The 12,525-nt window shown below is 40.0% G+C and overlaps 1 protein-coding gene across 1 annotated transcript; it reads left to right on the top strand.

The window, feature by feature from the left end:
- Window positions 1-9,083: 9,083 nt before the first annotated feature.
- On the top strand, window positions 9,084-12,525 carry phox2bb (paired like homeobox 2Bb). Its single transcript, XM_086264259.1, has 3 exons — window positions 9,084-9,677; window positions 10,314-10,501; window positions 10,838-12,525. Exons 1-3 carry the CDS (start codon window positions 9,437-9,439, stop codon window positions 11,264-11,266), a joined length of 858 nt encoding a protein of 285 aa, XP_086120385.1. The 5' UTR covers window positions 9,084-9,436; the 3' UTR covers window positions 11,267-12,525.

Below are 12,525 nucleotides of genomic sequence, written 5' to 3'. Positions count from 1 at the left end.
CTACAACAAAACTGCTGCTGAAAAGTCATTTAAAAAATAAAGCTGGTGTTATGGGTTTTGTTTTGTTTTTTCTCTGAGAAAATTTCATGAAAATTGCAAAAGCATCAACAGTAAATGGGTGAAAAATGTGTTTTTAAAAAGGCTGAAGCATTTCTTAAAATGATCAGGCATCATTATTAGTCAAGCTGGAGTAAATAGTGCATTTGCTATGGACTATTTTCAAATGCTGATCAATACACATTTTGTGCTTTACTATTTCCAGAAGCGGGAATGTTGGATGGACTCTAAACACCGTATCTATCCATCCTAATGAAGCAACAGGGTGGCTTTGCAATATTTTTAATTTGACAAAACAAATGAACAAGATTTTGGCTACAGAGAACATATCATAATGATCAAATCGTTGTGTTCTTTTGATTTGTTCATATTATGAAAAATACATAAGAAATTATGCCTGTATCTTCTAGTGACTTGATATGGGCTCTAATGATGAAGCCCACTAACAAGAGCCTCTGTGAAAACATTAGAAAACATTATAAATCAAAGCACCCTTTTTGTTTACCGACCAATTTGCCATCCGCATCTATTGATTTCAGCCAGAATGCCGAATCTTTGTCTTCCAGTTCTGTAGTGCAGCATCATCCTTCAGAGCCCAGACAGTGGCCTTCTGGGAACAGGAAGTGAATCAGAGTCTGCAGTGGACAGACTGACTCTGATGGCTCCCATCTGGCTGTTCTTTAAGGATTCCATCCAATCAAATTAGCTTTGATTGATCAACAAGTGCTGCCATTGGATGGTAGTCATGGCAATATAAATCACCCTCTCCCATCAATACGGATGGCTTCATTGAAGATGAGCAGTGGTGACAAAGTGTGCATGAATTTCGAGGAAGTTGACTTCCTCTTGTACAGTTTAGTAAATTTGAGGTTGCTGCTGGAGAGAAGAGAGATGATGGTATCAGGATCTTGCTGTTCAAAGATGGATGTGATTCAACATGAACTCTGGATTTACGCATGAAAAACTCATCACAGTTATCTAATAAAATGATTTTCTAGCATGCAAATGAGTGCGCTAATCATTACTTATTAACTGATTATAAAATTTCAAATACTATGCACTTACCAAGATACACGTACAACAAACACAGCTATACATTTTGTTTGGGAAGAAACCAAGGTTTGTTCAATTTAGCATCCATCTGGTATTCAACAATTAATTCACTAACAACTTTTTTTTTAATGAGGAAACATTGCCAAATAGAGCTTCACAAATTGGATGTGGGACTCAATACCACTAAAATATTCAAAGTAATGCACAAACAGCAGTTGGAGTAGTAAGTGCTAGACTGAAACATGTCAAATCAACAAAAAATGAACAAGCAAATCAGTTAAAATGGTGGCATGGTCAATTAAAATAGATTTTATTCACTTCTCTAAATATCTTATCAATAGCTGTAGCCAAAAGCTCTAAACAGAGGCAGTTTAACTTATCAGTCACGACTGTACTGTACTGTTCTACTATAGCATTATGAAGCACAAGCGGTATGCTATGTGCTGCAGAATGCATCTCCATTGGTGAGTTTCTTGTTGTTTCAGCTTCTAAAGCCACTGAAAACAGTGACTTCAAATTTGGGCCTGGCAATTTTGTGCTAGCCATGCCAGTGCAAGCTTTTCGCCACTGCGTGTCAATGGAAAAGCATGGAACCAGTTTTAGATTGGGCTCTGGAACTGCTTTAGTGGAAAATAGATAGTGTGGTTATCTAATCTAAATCTAAAGTGAACTGAAGTTAAGTAACTTCTAGTGAAGAAGTAGCTCACAGGAGGAATGATGGTGGGCATGACAATGGAAAATAAATTAGAGCGCTAATTAACTAAAGTGATATGATCCTACTCCTTATTTATCATAATAGATTTTCATGTATTGAGAATTATAAAACTGCTATATCGTGATACCATCTTTATTATGGGTGATACTAATGGGAGCTACTGTAATGTCCACCCCATGTGGTAAACTTCTTCAACTGAGTAATTATAAAAAAATGTGGAAACAAACCATTGAGCACAGCTTCTTCAATATTTCCGCTGTTATGTTTAGCTTTCTTTGCATATAAGTTTAGATCTATTTGTTTTATTGTTATTTCAAAGCTTTTGTTTTAAAACTGAAAAAAAGGACTTTGTAAAATTAAAACTATATAGTACCTCATCTCAGTGGAAAAAGTGGAGAGAAACTTGCTTAAAAACACCAGCCATGGTAGATTTAGACTTTTTACTTTGCAGTAATAAACTTCAAACACTATTTGTGTATGAATGAATTGTAAAGTAGCCATTATAATTTAACCTACATGACTGTGGGGGTTTATAAGTATGGTGTCCATTAGTTGTTAATAAGGGTTGACTGAAGCTGTTCAGATTTCAGTCAAACACACCTGCACAATAAACTACCTCAAATCATCTGCATGATCAGGTGATGGCTGTACATCAGAGATGGGCAGTAACGCGTTACTTGTAATGCGTTACTGTAATCTGATTACTTTTTTCAATTAACGAGTAAAGTAAGGGATTACTATTGCAAAAACGGTAATTAGATTACCGTTACTTTCCCGTAGGAACGCTGCGTTACTAAAACCGTGATTTTTTTGCGAGAATGTCTCTGTGTGCAGATCAACAATGGATCATATATCGATTGTGGGAGAGAGTATGTGCATGCAGCGTTTAAAGCGTGGAAGTACTGACCTTACTTTGAGTTTGATTCCATAAAAAGTGACAAAAACATTAGTGTCCGTTGTGCGTGGGAAGAAAACTTCTTTTTACAGTGAAAAAACTCCCTAAACAAGCACCGAGTGCGCAACTATGTAATGGGAATTTCACAGAGAAACTCGCGGATTCTTCAACTGACCGCGGCACACCTGCACCAGGGTAAACCTCCGCCTACCGCAGTCCTGCTTTACAGGTGAAAATAGAGCAAAAGGACCCAGTGTCTTTGACTTTCTTTATTTTCTGCTGTGTTTTACTTGCATCTATTTGAAAGACTGAGTGTAAACACAAAAAATATTTTATTTTATTTGCTGGAATGTGCAGAAAATAGGTTTAAATGTTAAACTAATTTATTCAAGTCAGAGAATGTTGCATATAATTAAATTTTTGCTTGATGCATAAAGTTAAAAGATTAAAACTGATAAAACAAGTTAAAAAAAGAGACTTTTCCATTTGATTACATTTTGTATGATGGATTATGCAGAAAAAGTAGAATTGGGCTGAAAGATCTATCGCTTTAGTACCTATTCAGGTTGTAAATCGTGTTTTTAAAAAGTAACTAAGTAACTAAGTAATTAATTACTTTTGAAAATAAGTAATCAGTAAAGTAACGGGATTACCTTTTTGGGGAAGTCATCAGTAATTAGTTACTGATTACTTTTTTCAAGTAACTTGACCAACACTGCTGTACATCAGCTTAAATAAATGGTTATTTAATCTGTCTTACAAAATGTTTGTGAGAGACACTGTTTGAAGTTTTGTTACAGCAGTTCTGTTACAGCAGTAACAATATAGCACCCTGACAGCTTGTGATATTGATAAGTTCATTACCATTTGTACCATTTATACCAGATGTACAAGAAACAATAGATTTGAGAAGACCTGTTTTTGTGCATGCAGGGTTATTGTCTCTTGTTGGGACTCTTTTGACTATATGGAAATAATAATTCATATGAGCTGCCTGGTGATTTATGCAGATGGAGTCTGGGGGCAAAATAAAGAGTCTAATGTACAACTGGGGCCACGTGTTTAGTCTGAGCGCATCAAAAGAATATGAAATTGAGAACGGGGCACGAGGCTAAACAAATGAGCAGCTTTAGAAATTGATAGCAGGTGTTTACATGCGGCATTTTTGCATATTGTAATGTCGAAGCAGGGGTGTGTAATAAACATTACAAAGCGTTGTATAGTCTAATAATCAATATAACTCACAATGACCTTGACGTTTTATGATGGATTGGGAGACACGGCCTACTGTAATTGCTGCCCAGCCCTCCCTCCCTCTTTCCTTCCTTTCACCCTGCCGCCTCCGCTCCTTCTCTCTTCCCTTTTTTGACATTAAAAACCGCTCCATCATCCTCGATGCGCCGCCTTGTCGCCTGCCGCTCAGATGACCATTAATCGCTTAATTCCAGTAAACCTACGTGCGCACAAAAGGCCCCTGTCTGCTGCTTAATGCATGTGTGATTAAGCTTTTAGGCCGACCACACGGCATTATTAGCAAGCAGGTCCTTGTATAGAGAGCCAAATGCCTTCAGGGGGCCCGAGGGTGGTGTAGGATAGAGGAGGGGTGGGTGCGGAGGGTGAGAGGGGAGGCAAGTTAATGACACTGACCCTCACTTCCCCAACAGCTATTCAATTCAACAATAATAACGGGTCACGCAGCTGATTTATGAGGCTCAGGCTAATAATTGTCAATTGCTAATGCGGGGGTTGGAAGGGGGTTAATGCCAGTAGACTATGCTAAATAAAATATGCTTTGACCCCACTGGGGGGGAAAGCAGGAGGCCAGAAAAAAAATGACAGATGATTTTTCAGATTGCCCCCCTCCCCAAAAAAGCTTGTTGCAGTTTAACTGAGTCTAAATCACAACGTGGTTCGGCGTCTGTGACTTAAAACATTTATCTGGGACCTGACTCTGACTCTAAGCCTGACTCCGGCCTGCATACCCCATCCGTCCGCCTGCATGGCTGCAATAAATTAATAACAACCAAACAATGTGTCGTGGAGAGGCGGATTCAATTACCAAGTTTATTTACAGGGAAAATCTCATGAAGGCCATTGACCAACGTTAAACAGCGCGGGATGAAACGATGACAAGAGCTCCGATAAGAATTTAATTCCATCTCATTTCAGACGATTTTATGAATCAAATTCTTGAACACTGGCAAGAGATTTAATGATCACATCTTTGCGAAATCTTATTTCAGGACCGGTCGATGGCATTTCTCTGCGTTAATGTCGACTTAGAGGTTGGAGTAATTTAGTAATTGATTCCTTGCCTGGCTCTCGCCCGTGCCAAGGCCGCGTTTGAGGGTAATATGTTTCCTAATCTTATCCACTGGAATAAGATTTTTATGTTAATCCACTGGCTGGTCTCTTGGTCACTTGGGAAGAGCAGATAAAGGCTCAGAGGGGCCAGAGAGGCCAGAGGAGACGAGCTGTGCTCTGCTGGAGCTGGCTGCAGCATCTGGAAGACAGTTAACGTAAGATAAGAGGGAAAAATTACACACAACACAACCTGTAGTCCACGAATTCAAAACAGTTACATTCACAATTTATTACGTGATCATTATAAACCCATAAAGGCGAGATGAAATGGCGCTAAGTTGATTTTCCCCCTCCCTTCTTCTCCTTTACTGTATCTGACGATCACCGTGACCTCTGGTGATCTTATTTCATAGATTTTAACAAGCTGTAAATGCACATAATATTTTCTCCATAAAAATACAAAATACACAAACAACAACACGAGACTGAGCCTGCTCGCAGCAGGCTGTATCCCTGGCGTCTTTTGTGCTGGCTGAACGTTTTTTTCTGCAGACATGGAGAAAGACACCAGCTTCTAATTGAATTTTGCCTCTTTCCCAGATGTCACTTTCCATCTGTGCGCTTGGAAACGCGATGCGCCTTTTACGCACCAGCCTGGAACACCTTAAAGTCTGATGTTTGATCCCCCCACTCCCCCCACCCCAACCCATCCTTTTGAGTTAACATATTTTGCGATGTTCAGTTTTACATGGTGAAAAGAAAGTACACCTAGACAAAATATCCAACACGAATGTGATTTATTACAGAATAATTGCCGCCCATTAATAATAACCCGAATTATTAGTGTAAAGATGTAGCAAAGCCTCCTTTCTCATCTTGTAATCGTTTTTCTCAGATATTTTTCACGCATTTTGCAACTAGGGAGACCTTCTATCCATCCCGTCAAATTGAGACATCAGACTAAATTGCCATGAGAAATCGTCCCCAAAATGAATTTTTTATCTGCTCCAGAGCCCCTCCCCTGCAACACGCGGCCTTATTAATAACCGTTTTGATAAGCGTAGGATTTCCTCGGGCGGAGGAGTGAGACATTGTAGGTGAAATGTGACAGCGGGATCCTCCCATCTTTCTCTCTCTCTCTTTATCCTCCTCTGTTACTTTGCCTTTTCAGGGGAGTGGATCCATCCAATCCATCCAGAGACAATGGCATTTTGTTCCACTTTTTGTCCCTCCTGTCGACCCGCATTCCTATATTGCTGAGCAACGATAGTGTGCACTAAATGGAGAGGAGTTCCTCCCATATCCCTTCTATTGTCCGGCACTTGCCAAGGGAATTTAAGGTCTTGCACACATCGCGTTTTCCTGATTTATTTAAGTGAATACATATGGTTGAGGCCCTTTATTTGCACCGTAATTACGAATTAAAGGACAATTATGTTAGTGTAAATCACTGTTTCTTCCTCACTCACGGTGTTTGGAAAAGGTGCTTTGTATGGAGAGTGTTTCAACCTGCAGCCAACAGACCCTGTGCATCCACATAAAAGCTGACTGCACGTCTTGCATCGTGCAAAATCTTTTCAAAAGTCATTGAAGTCAACTCACATTGCAGATTTTCTCCTTTCAGATTTTATATTCTCACATCAAAACAAAATCAAACTGCGGCTTTGGGTGCCAGCCGAACCAGCTGAAAGAATTAAAAGATGTTGAAACTATAAAAAAGGAGGCGTTTCAATAGCTGGTCTATGGCGGAGGGACTATAGACCACAAGAATAAAGAGCAGCTTCAGTGAAAGAAACCGATGGCTAAAAGCTATAATTGTATTTGCCTCGGCGAAATATCAGAAAAGACTTCTCGTTCCTTTGAGCGTTATTAGATTAATTCCCAGAGATGGTTTCTTTTCTCGCTGCCAGACGCGTGGAGGGAGGACGGTGAACCATTTGGCTCTTTGGTTTCAATAATCAAATTAACCATTTGGTACAACTTTTGGGTCCCAGCTCGTGTGTAGAAAGAGAAAATAAAAAAAGAAAACATTTACATAATAGGGACGGTTGTGTCAAGAAAGAATTAACTTTTTTCTGTTCTCATTGATCCCTGGGAAGACAATGTACACAAGGAAGAAAAGGGAGAAACACACTGCAACACGTCAGCAATTGTGGAGAAAAATAATTGATGGCAGAATGCAAGCAGGTTTTCTATTTTTTTTTTTTTTTTTTTTTATTTAGCGGGAGCTGCACCTTGTTGTGTTCGGTGCCACATTCAGCCTCATATTCCCCCCTGTTTCAGTTTAAATAACAAAGCAAGTCAATATTTTTACTAAAAGGCAACAATTAAAAAAATAAAATCGTATATTTTATGTCATGGGGCTATAAATGGTGCACAGTCTATATATAGCTATAGAATATATAGGTAATATATCTTATTTTATTTAGTGCCGCTATTTAGAATATGAAATCTTTATGTCTGCTAGCATTTTTCCAGTAAACGTCTACATTGTTTTTATATCAGCCTACAAAAATTATTGTATATAAAACTCAATATTATGACAAAATCAAATATCTCCGAGGTACTACAGTTACAAGAAACAAAGATCCATAAAAATCTTATGATGACGTTTTATAGGTTTTACATATTACAAAAATTTTGTCTTAATGTCCAAGCTGATAGCCTCAATATAATAATAATAATAATAGAAAATACTAACATACTCTAGTCATCATTTTATCCTCAGATTATTATAAGAATATTATTGTAACACTTCGATGTAGGGCCACTACTCATATCAATCACCCAAACATGAACAGAATAATAAATTCAATAATCAAACACTTATGTGCTAAATTTAATAAATGCACCGTAATTGCTTTTCCTTCTTTTTGTGTTTCGATCATTTGAAAGGGAAAACTCGCTGCTTCAACAGAGGACTTGAACTCGGTCCAGTGGAAAAAAAGAGGAAGAAGAAACGCATCGAGAGTGTAAGCGCCATACAAAATGGTTCACCTTATTACGCAAACCAAATTAACCACTCAGCCAATATTGTGAGCCTAAGAGGTCCGATGACTGCCTCGCCAGTTCGTTACTTTCATTAGAAAGATGTTATTTGCCAAATAAACGGAATAATGAAAGTAATAAAGACAATTACAAACTCATTTGAATCATAAAAATACACCCGGAAGTTTCGGGGAGATTATACTGCAGCTGAGCAGGAAAAGATTTGGAAAAATGTTGGCAGAAAAGGCAAAATTTAGTATGAAATCGAAGCCGGAAAATACGTTTATTACCGCGCATAAATTCCAACACGTTGGGCTTTGAGCCCATGGAGACAATTTCTACCTTTCTTTCTACCTCCCCCTTAATAACAGCAACAAAGTCGTGAACCACAAATGATACTGTCCGGATTTAAAATCGAGCTGTGTCTAAGAGTTTCGTGTTAAATAAAACCCGAAGAAATCCAGACAGGCGATACTGCGTGCAGGTAGCACACATTCAGTTTAAAAATCATATACGTGAATGCATATCTCGTTTCTTTTTCTCTAAAGTTGATACAAACAGGTAATTAAAAAATTAAACCAGGTGCTTTTGTAACAAATTGTTTACCCCCAATAAAAATATAGATGGTTATAAGAGATAAAAGCCGACACGTTTGGCTTCACTGCAGAAGACCAGAGTCAGGATCAGTGAAAATAGTCGGAGCAGACGGGCAGAAAGAAGAGGTAGAGGGGGAATACTATGTGAAATCCTGCCCAAGGTATACGGTCGCTTAAAAGGCTTAAAAGCTTGGAGAAAATTGGATCAGGGAGAATCGTCACCCAACTTTCATTATTTCCAAGTGGTGTGATTGAATTAAAGGGCAAGATGGTGGTTGGAGAGGAGTGGGGTGGATGGGTAGAGGGGTGGGCGGCGGCGGCGGTGGTGGTGGAGGGGTGCGTAATGGCGAGGTATTAAATTCTAATTAGAGATGCAGGGGATCAATGATAGGGAGGTTGGACAGCCCGGGCCCCCAGTGCCAGCCCAATAGACTGATGAGTTATTGTCATGTAAAAAAGCGCTAGCAATAAGACCAAACGCTTTGCTATTGTCCAAGCGGAAAGAGCCAAGTTTATTATGAGGACTATATGCTCTAGAGACCTCGGGCTAGGCGGCTCTTAGGGGGCTTTTCATAAAACAGGGCTAGGTTCCTATAAAGGAGGCCAGTTTTGGAGCAGGCGCTGAGCAGTGAACATCTACCCACCGTCCAGCCTTTTTTTCCCAGTCAGTTCAAACCAAACAAGTAATCTTTCCCCCCAAACTCAGACCGCGCGTCCTCCTCATTTTTGTTTTTATTATTTTTTTCTTTCAAACCCATTTTTTGGGTGCTTTTGTTTGCCATTTTTTCCAGGGAAGTGCAGCTTTCTAACTCTACCGAGCCTTCTCAAATGTATAAAATGGAGTATTCTTACCTAAATTCCTCTGCCTACGAGTCATGTATGGCCGGGATGGACACTTCGAGCTTGGCATCGGCCTATGCGGACTTCAGTTCGTGCAGTCAAGCCAGTGGGTTTCAGTACAATCCCATCAGGACCACTTTTGGGGCCACCTCCGGCTGTCCGTCTCTCACGCCGGGGTCCTGCAGTCTGGGGACCCTGCGGGACCACCAGAGCAGCCCGTACGCCGCAGGTAAGCAGCGGCTCCAGAGCCTCAACCCCGTGTATTATAGGACGCCTTGATTGCATTTGAAAATGGAAATGTGTTTAGTATTTACGAAACGAAATTTGCTTACACAAATGAAAGAATTTATCACGTTAGAAGCGATTGCAGGCAAGCGGTAATTCGGTTACGGGGTTATACTATCCCAGTCACACCCAAAACCGCCAACAGAATTATCTTAAGCTGCCAAAATGATAGGCATAATTTATTTACTTTGCGATGAGACATAAAGCTTCGAAAATAATTAGATAACCAAAGACTAAAGCTCATTATTGACACCGAATTGGAGTTACAGTAGCAACAAGCGGGGCGGATGGGAACATTATGACAAGTTTTCAAACTTGAGCCTCAATCTGAGGAGAACAATTAGTTTAACATTACAATTAACCCCATCACAGGTCTGCAACGTTATCAGTTCTGAACTAATTCAAAGGTAATCAAAGGCATAATACAATTGGAAGCTTTAGCCCAGCGTCCTTAACCGGATTTTAAACAAAATATTGAATTTACTTCCATTTGACAACATCACATTTACACACCCTCATATCTCCCCATTACTGCACCGATAAGACCACTGCACGTGTAACCATGACATTTCATTCACAGTTCCATACAAACTCTTCACGGATCACGGGGGACTGAACGAGAAGAGAAAGCAGAGGCGCATCCGGACCACTTTCACCAGCGCACAGCTGAAGGAGCTGGAGCGGGTTTTTGCTGAAACACACTACCCGGACATCTACACTAGAGAGGAGCTGGCACTCAAAATCGATCTGACTGAAGCCAGAGTGCAGGTACATAACTACCGACTCCTTTTACTCACAGTTACGCACTGGTGGATGCAAATGAGAACTATTTCAAAATACTGGGTCTAATCAATCATTATCACTAGATTTTAAGCAAAAGTTGAACTGCTTTCACAATGTGAAGGGCTGAGTACTACTGCTGTGTACACATTGGCAAAATAGACAACGTCTTTCTTCTGAGGCTTTCAGATATTAAAACATCTTTATATGACTAAATTATTTAGAGAACTCAACTTTTCTGTCGCCCTTTGCTTTGTCAGTCTTCTAGAAATTTAAGTCACGGTCGTTAAACGTTTCTACTTCCACCTTTTCACAACTAAACAGGTATGGTTCCAAAACCGACGTGCCAAATTCCGCAAGCAGGAGCGGGCTGCAGCAGCGGCTGCAGCTGCAGCCAAGTCCAGTTCTGGAAAAAAGTCCGATTCGAGAGATGAAGACAGCAAAGAGACCAAAACCACCGACCCTGACAGCACAGGAGGACCGGGCCCGAACCCCGTGCCCACCTCCAACTGCGGCGGGCCGAGCCCTACTGCAGGCCAAGTCAACACCACCGGGAACGGACAAGCGGACCAAGTGAAGACCTCCGTGTCCACCGGCATGGGAGTGACAGCACCAAGCCAAGGCTGGGCCACCGCACCGGGGACCATCACCTCTATCCCGGACTCATTGGGCGGGCCCTTCGCCAGCGTACTGTCGTCTTTGCAAAGACAGAACGGAGCCAAAGCTACGTTAGTAAAGACCAGCATGTTCTAATGAAGCTTCACATCGGGGAAAGAGAAGCAGAGCAGGGGAAGAGAGATACGTTTCCTCCTTCTCTGGAGACTGAAAAGCAATCGCCCAAGACTGACTTAAGGACAACAAAAAGCAGTTAGGAAAAAAAGATTACTACTGTTATCTTTTATTTTTACGCCTTGCGTCGTTTCTTGTGGCCAGTTGGCAGTTTGCGGCAAACATATCCATCTTGACAAGTCAGATCGTCTTATAATAATAATAAAAAAAAGTTATTTTCTACAAACAAGTGCAAGTTGTGTAAAATCTTTTCAAGCATGTCTCGGGACGAAATACACTGAGAAATAAGACAGAAAAGGTCTTTTTCTACGTGCACCAATGTTATCTAAACAGCCATTATTCATGCATTAATTAAAAACACATTAAGCTTGAAATAAATACTTAAAATCGGATCAATTGACTTGTTAAGATGAATATATTTTGGTCAGATTTGGAGCATAAACAAACGTCGCCGCGCTGGAAAGGCGTAGTGCCATCAGTGAGCAAAGGAGCCTCGTTAAGTCACATTAAATGTCAGTGTTCATCAGATGCTTTGTTTCGTTCAGAGACGTTGAATTTCCACGACTGAGGATGCTTTCCACAAACATGGTATGAAACAACCAATATCCAACAAGACGCTGACGCATTTTGCTGTTTTGTTCTCTGCAGACACAACCTGCTGTGTGGAAGTGGCCTCTTACAGCTGTGTTTTGGTTTCTAAGGCTGCTGAGAGTTTAGTTTCTTTAAATTATCGATATAAACACAATTATTTCCTCAAGAAAAAAGGCACAAACTTACTGCAATGTTCACCTCTGACAGGAAATCTGTATGTTTTGTGTGTCTTTCTACGGCAATGTTTTTGTGGCTCAAAATTGTATAGTGTTAATACGTATTATTGTCTCCTATAGTTGAACCATAGGCCATACTCCCTCGTAGATCGATCATACAAGTCTTTTTGATGTTTTACAAAATTCCCTCGGAAGAATTTATTTTGGGTAAAAAAGGGGAATGGATGCAAACATTGTATTTATTTCTATATAATTTGCATGTTGTCTCTTTGTCTGATTTTACAATGATTTCCCTCCCATTTTGTGAGCATTATGTAACATGTTTTGTCCAGGATCTGAAAGTTATTTATATGTAGGTAATGAATGCTTATATTTAAGAAGGAAATATTTCTACATGTGCACATAGTTTTCCAGGTGTACCATTGAAATGATTGTTGATGATAAAAAAAAAAAATA

The sequence above is a fragment of the Aulonocara sp. 'chitande type north' Nkhata Bay genome, linkage group LG2 (genome assembly GCF_057382095.1).
Source record: "Aulonocara sp. 'chitande type north' Nkhata Bay isolate Kocher_YH1m ecotype deep benthic linkage group LG2, A_spYH_male_GT1.1, whole genome shotgun sequence".
Classification (NCBI taxonomy): domain Eukaryota; kingdom Metazoa; phylum Chordata; class Actinopteri; order Cichliformes; family Cichlidae; genus Aulonocara; species Aulonocara sp. 'chitande type north' Nkhata Bay.
This window is presented reverse-complemented; position numbering and strand designations above follow the sequence as displayed.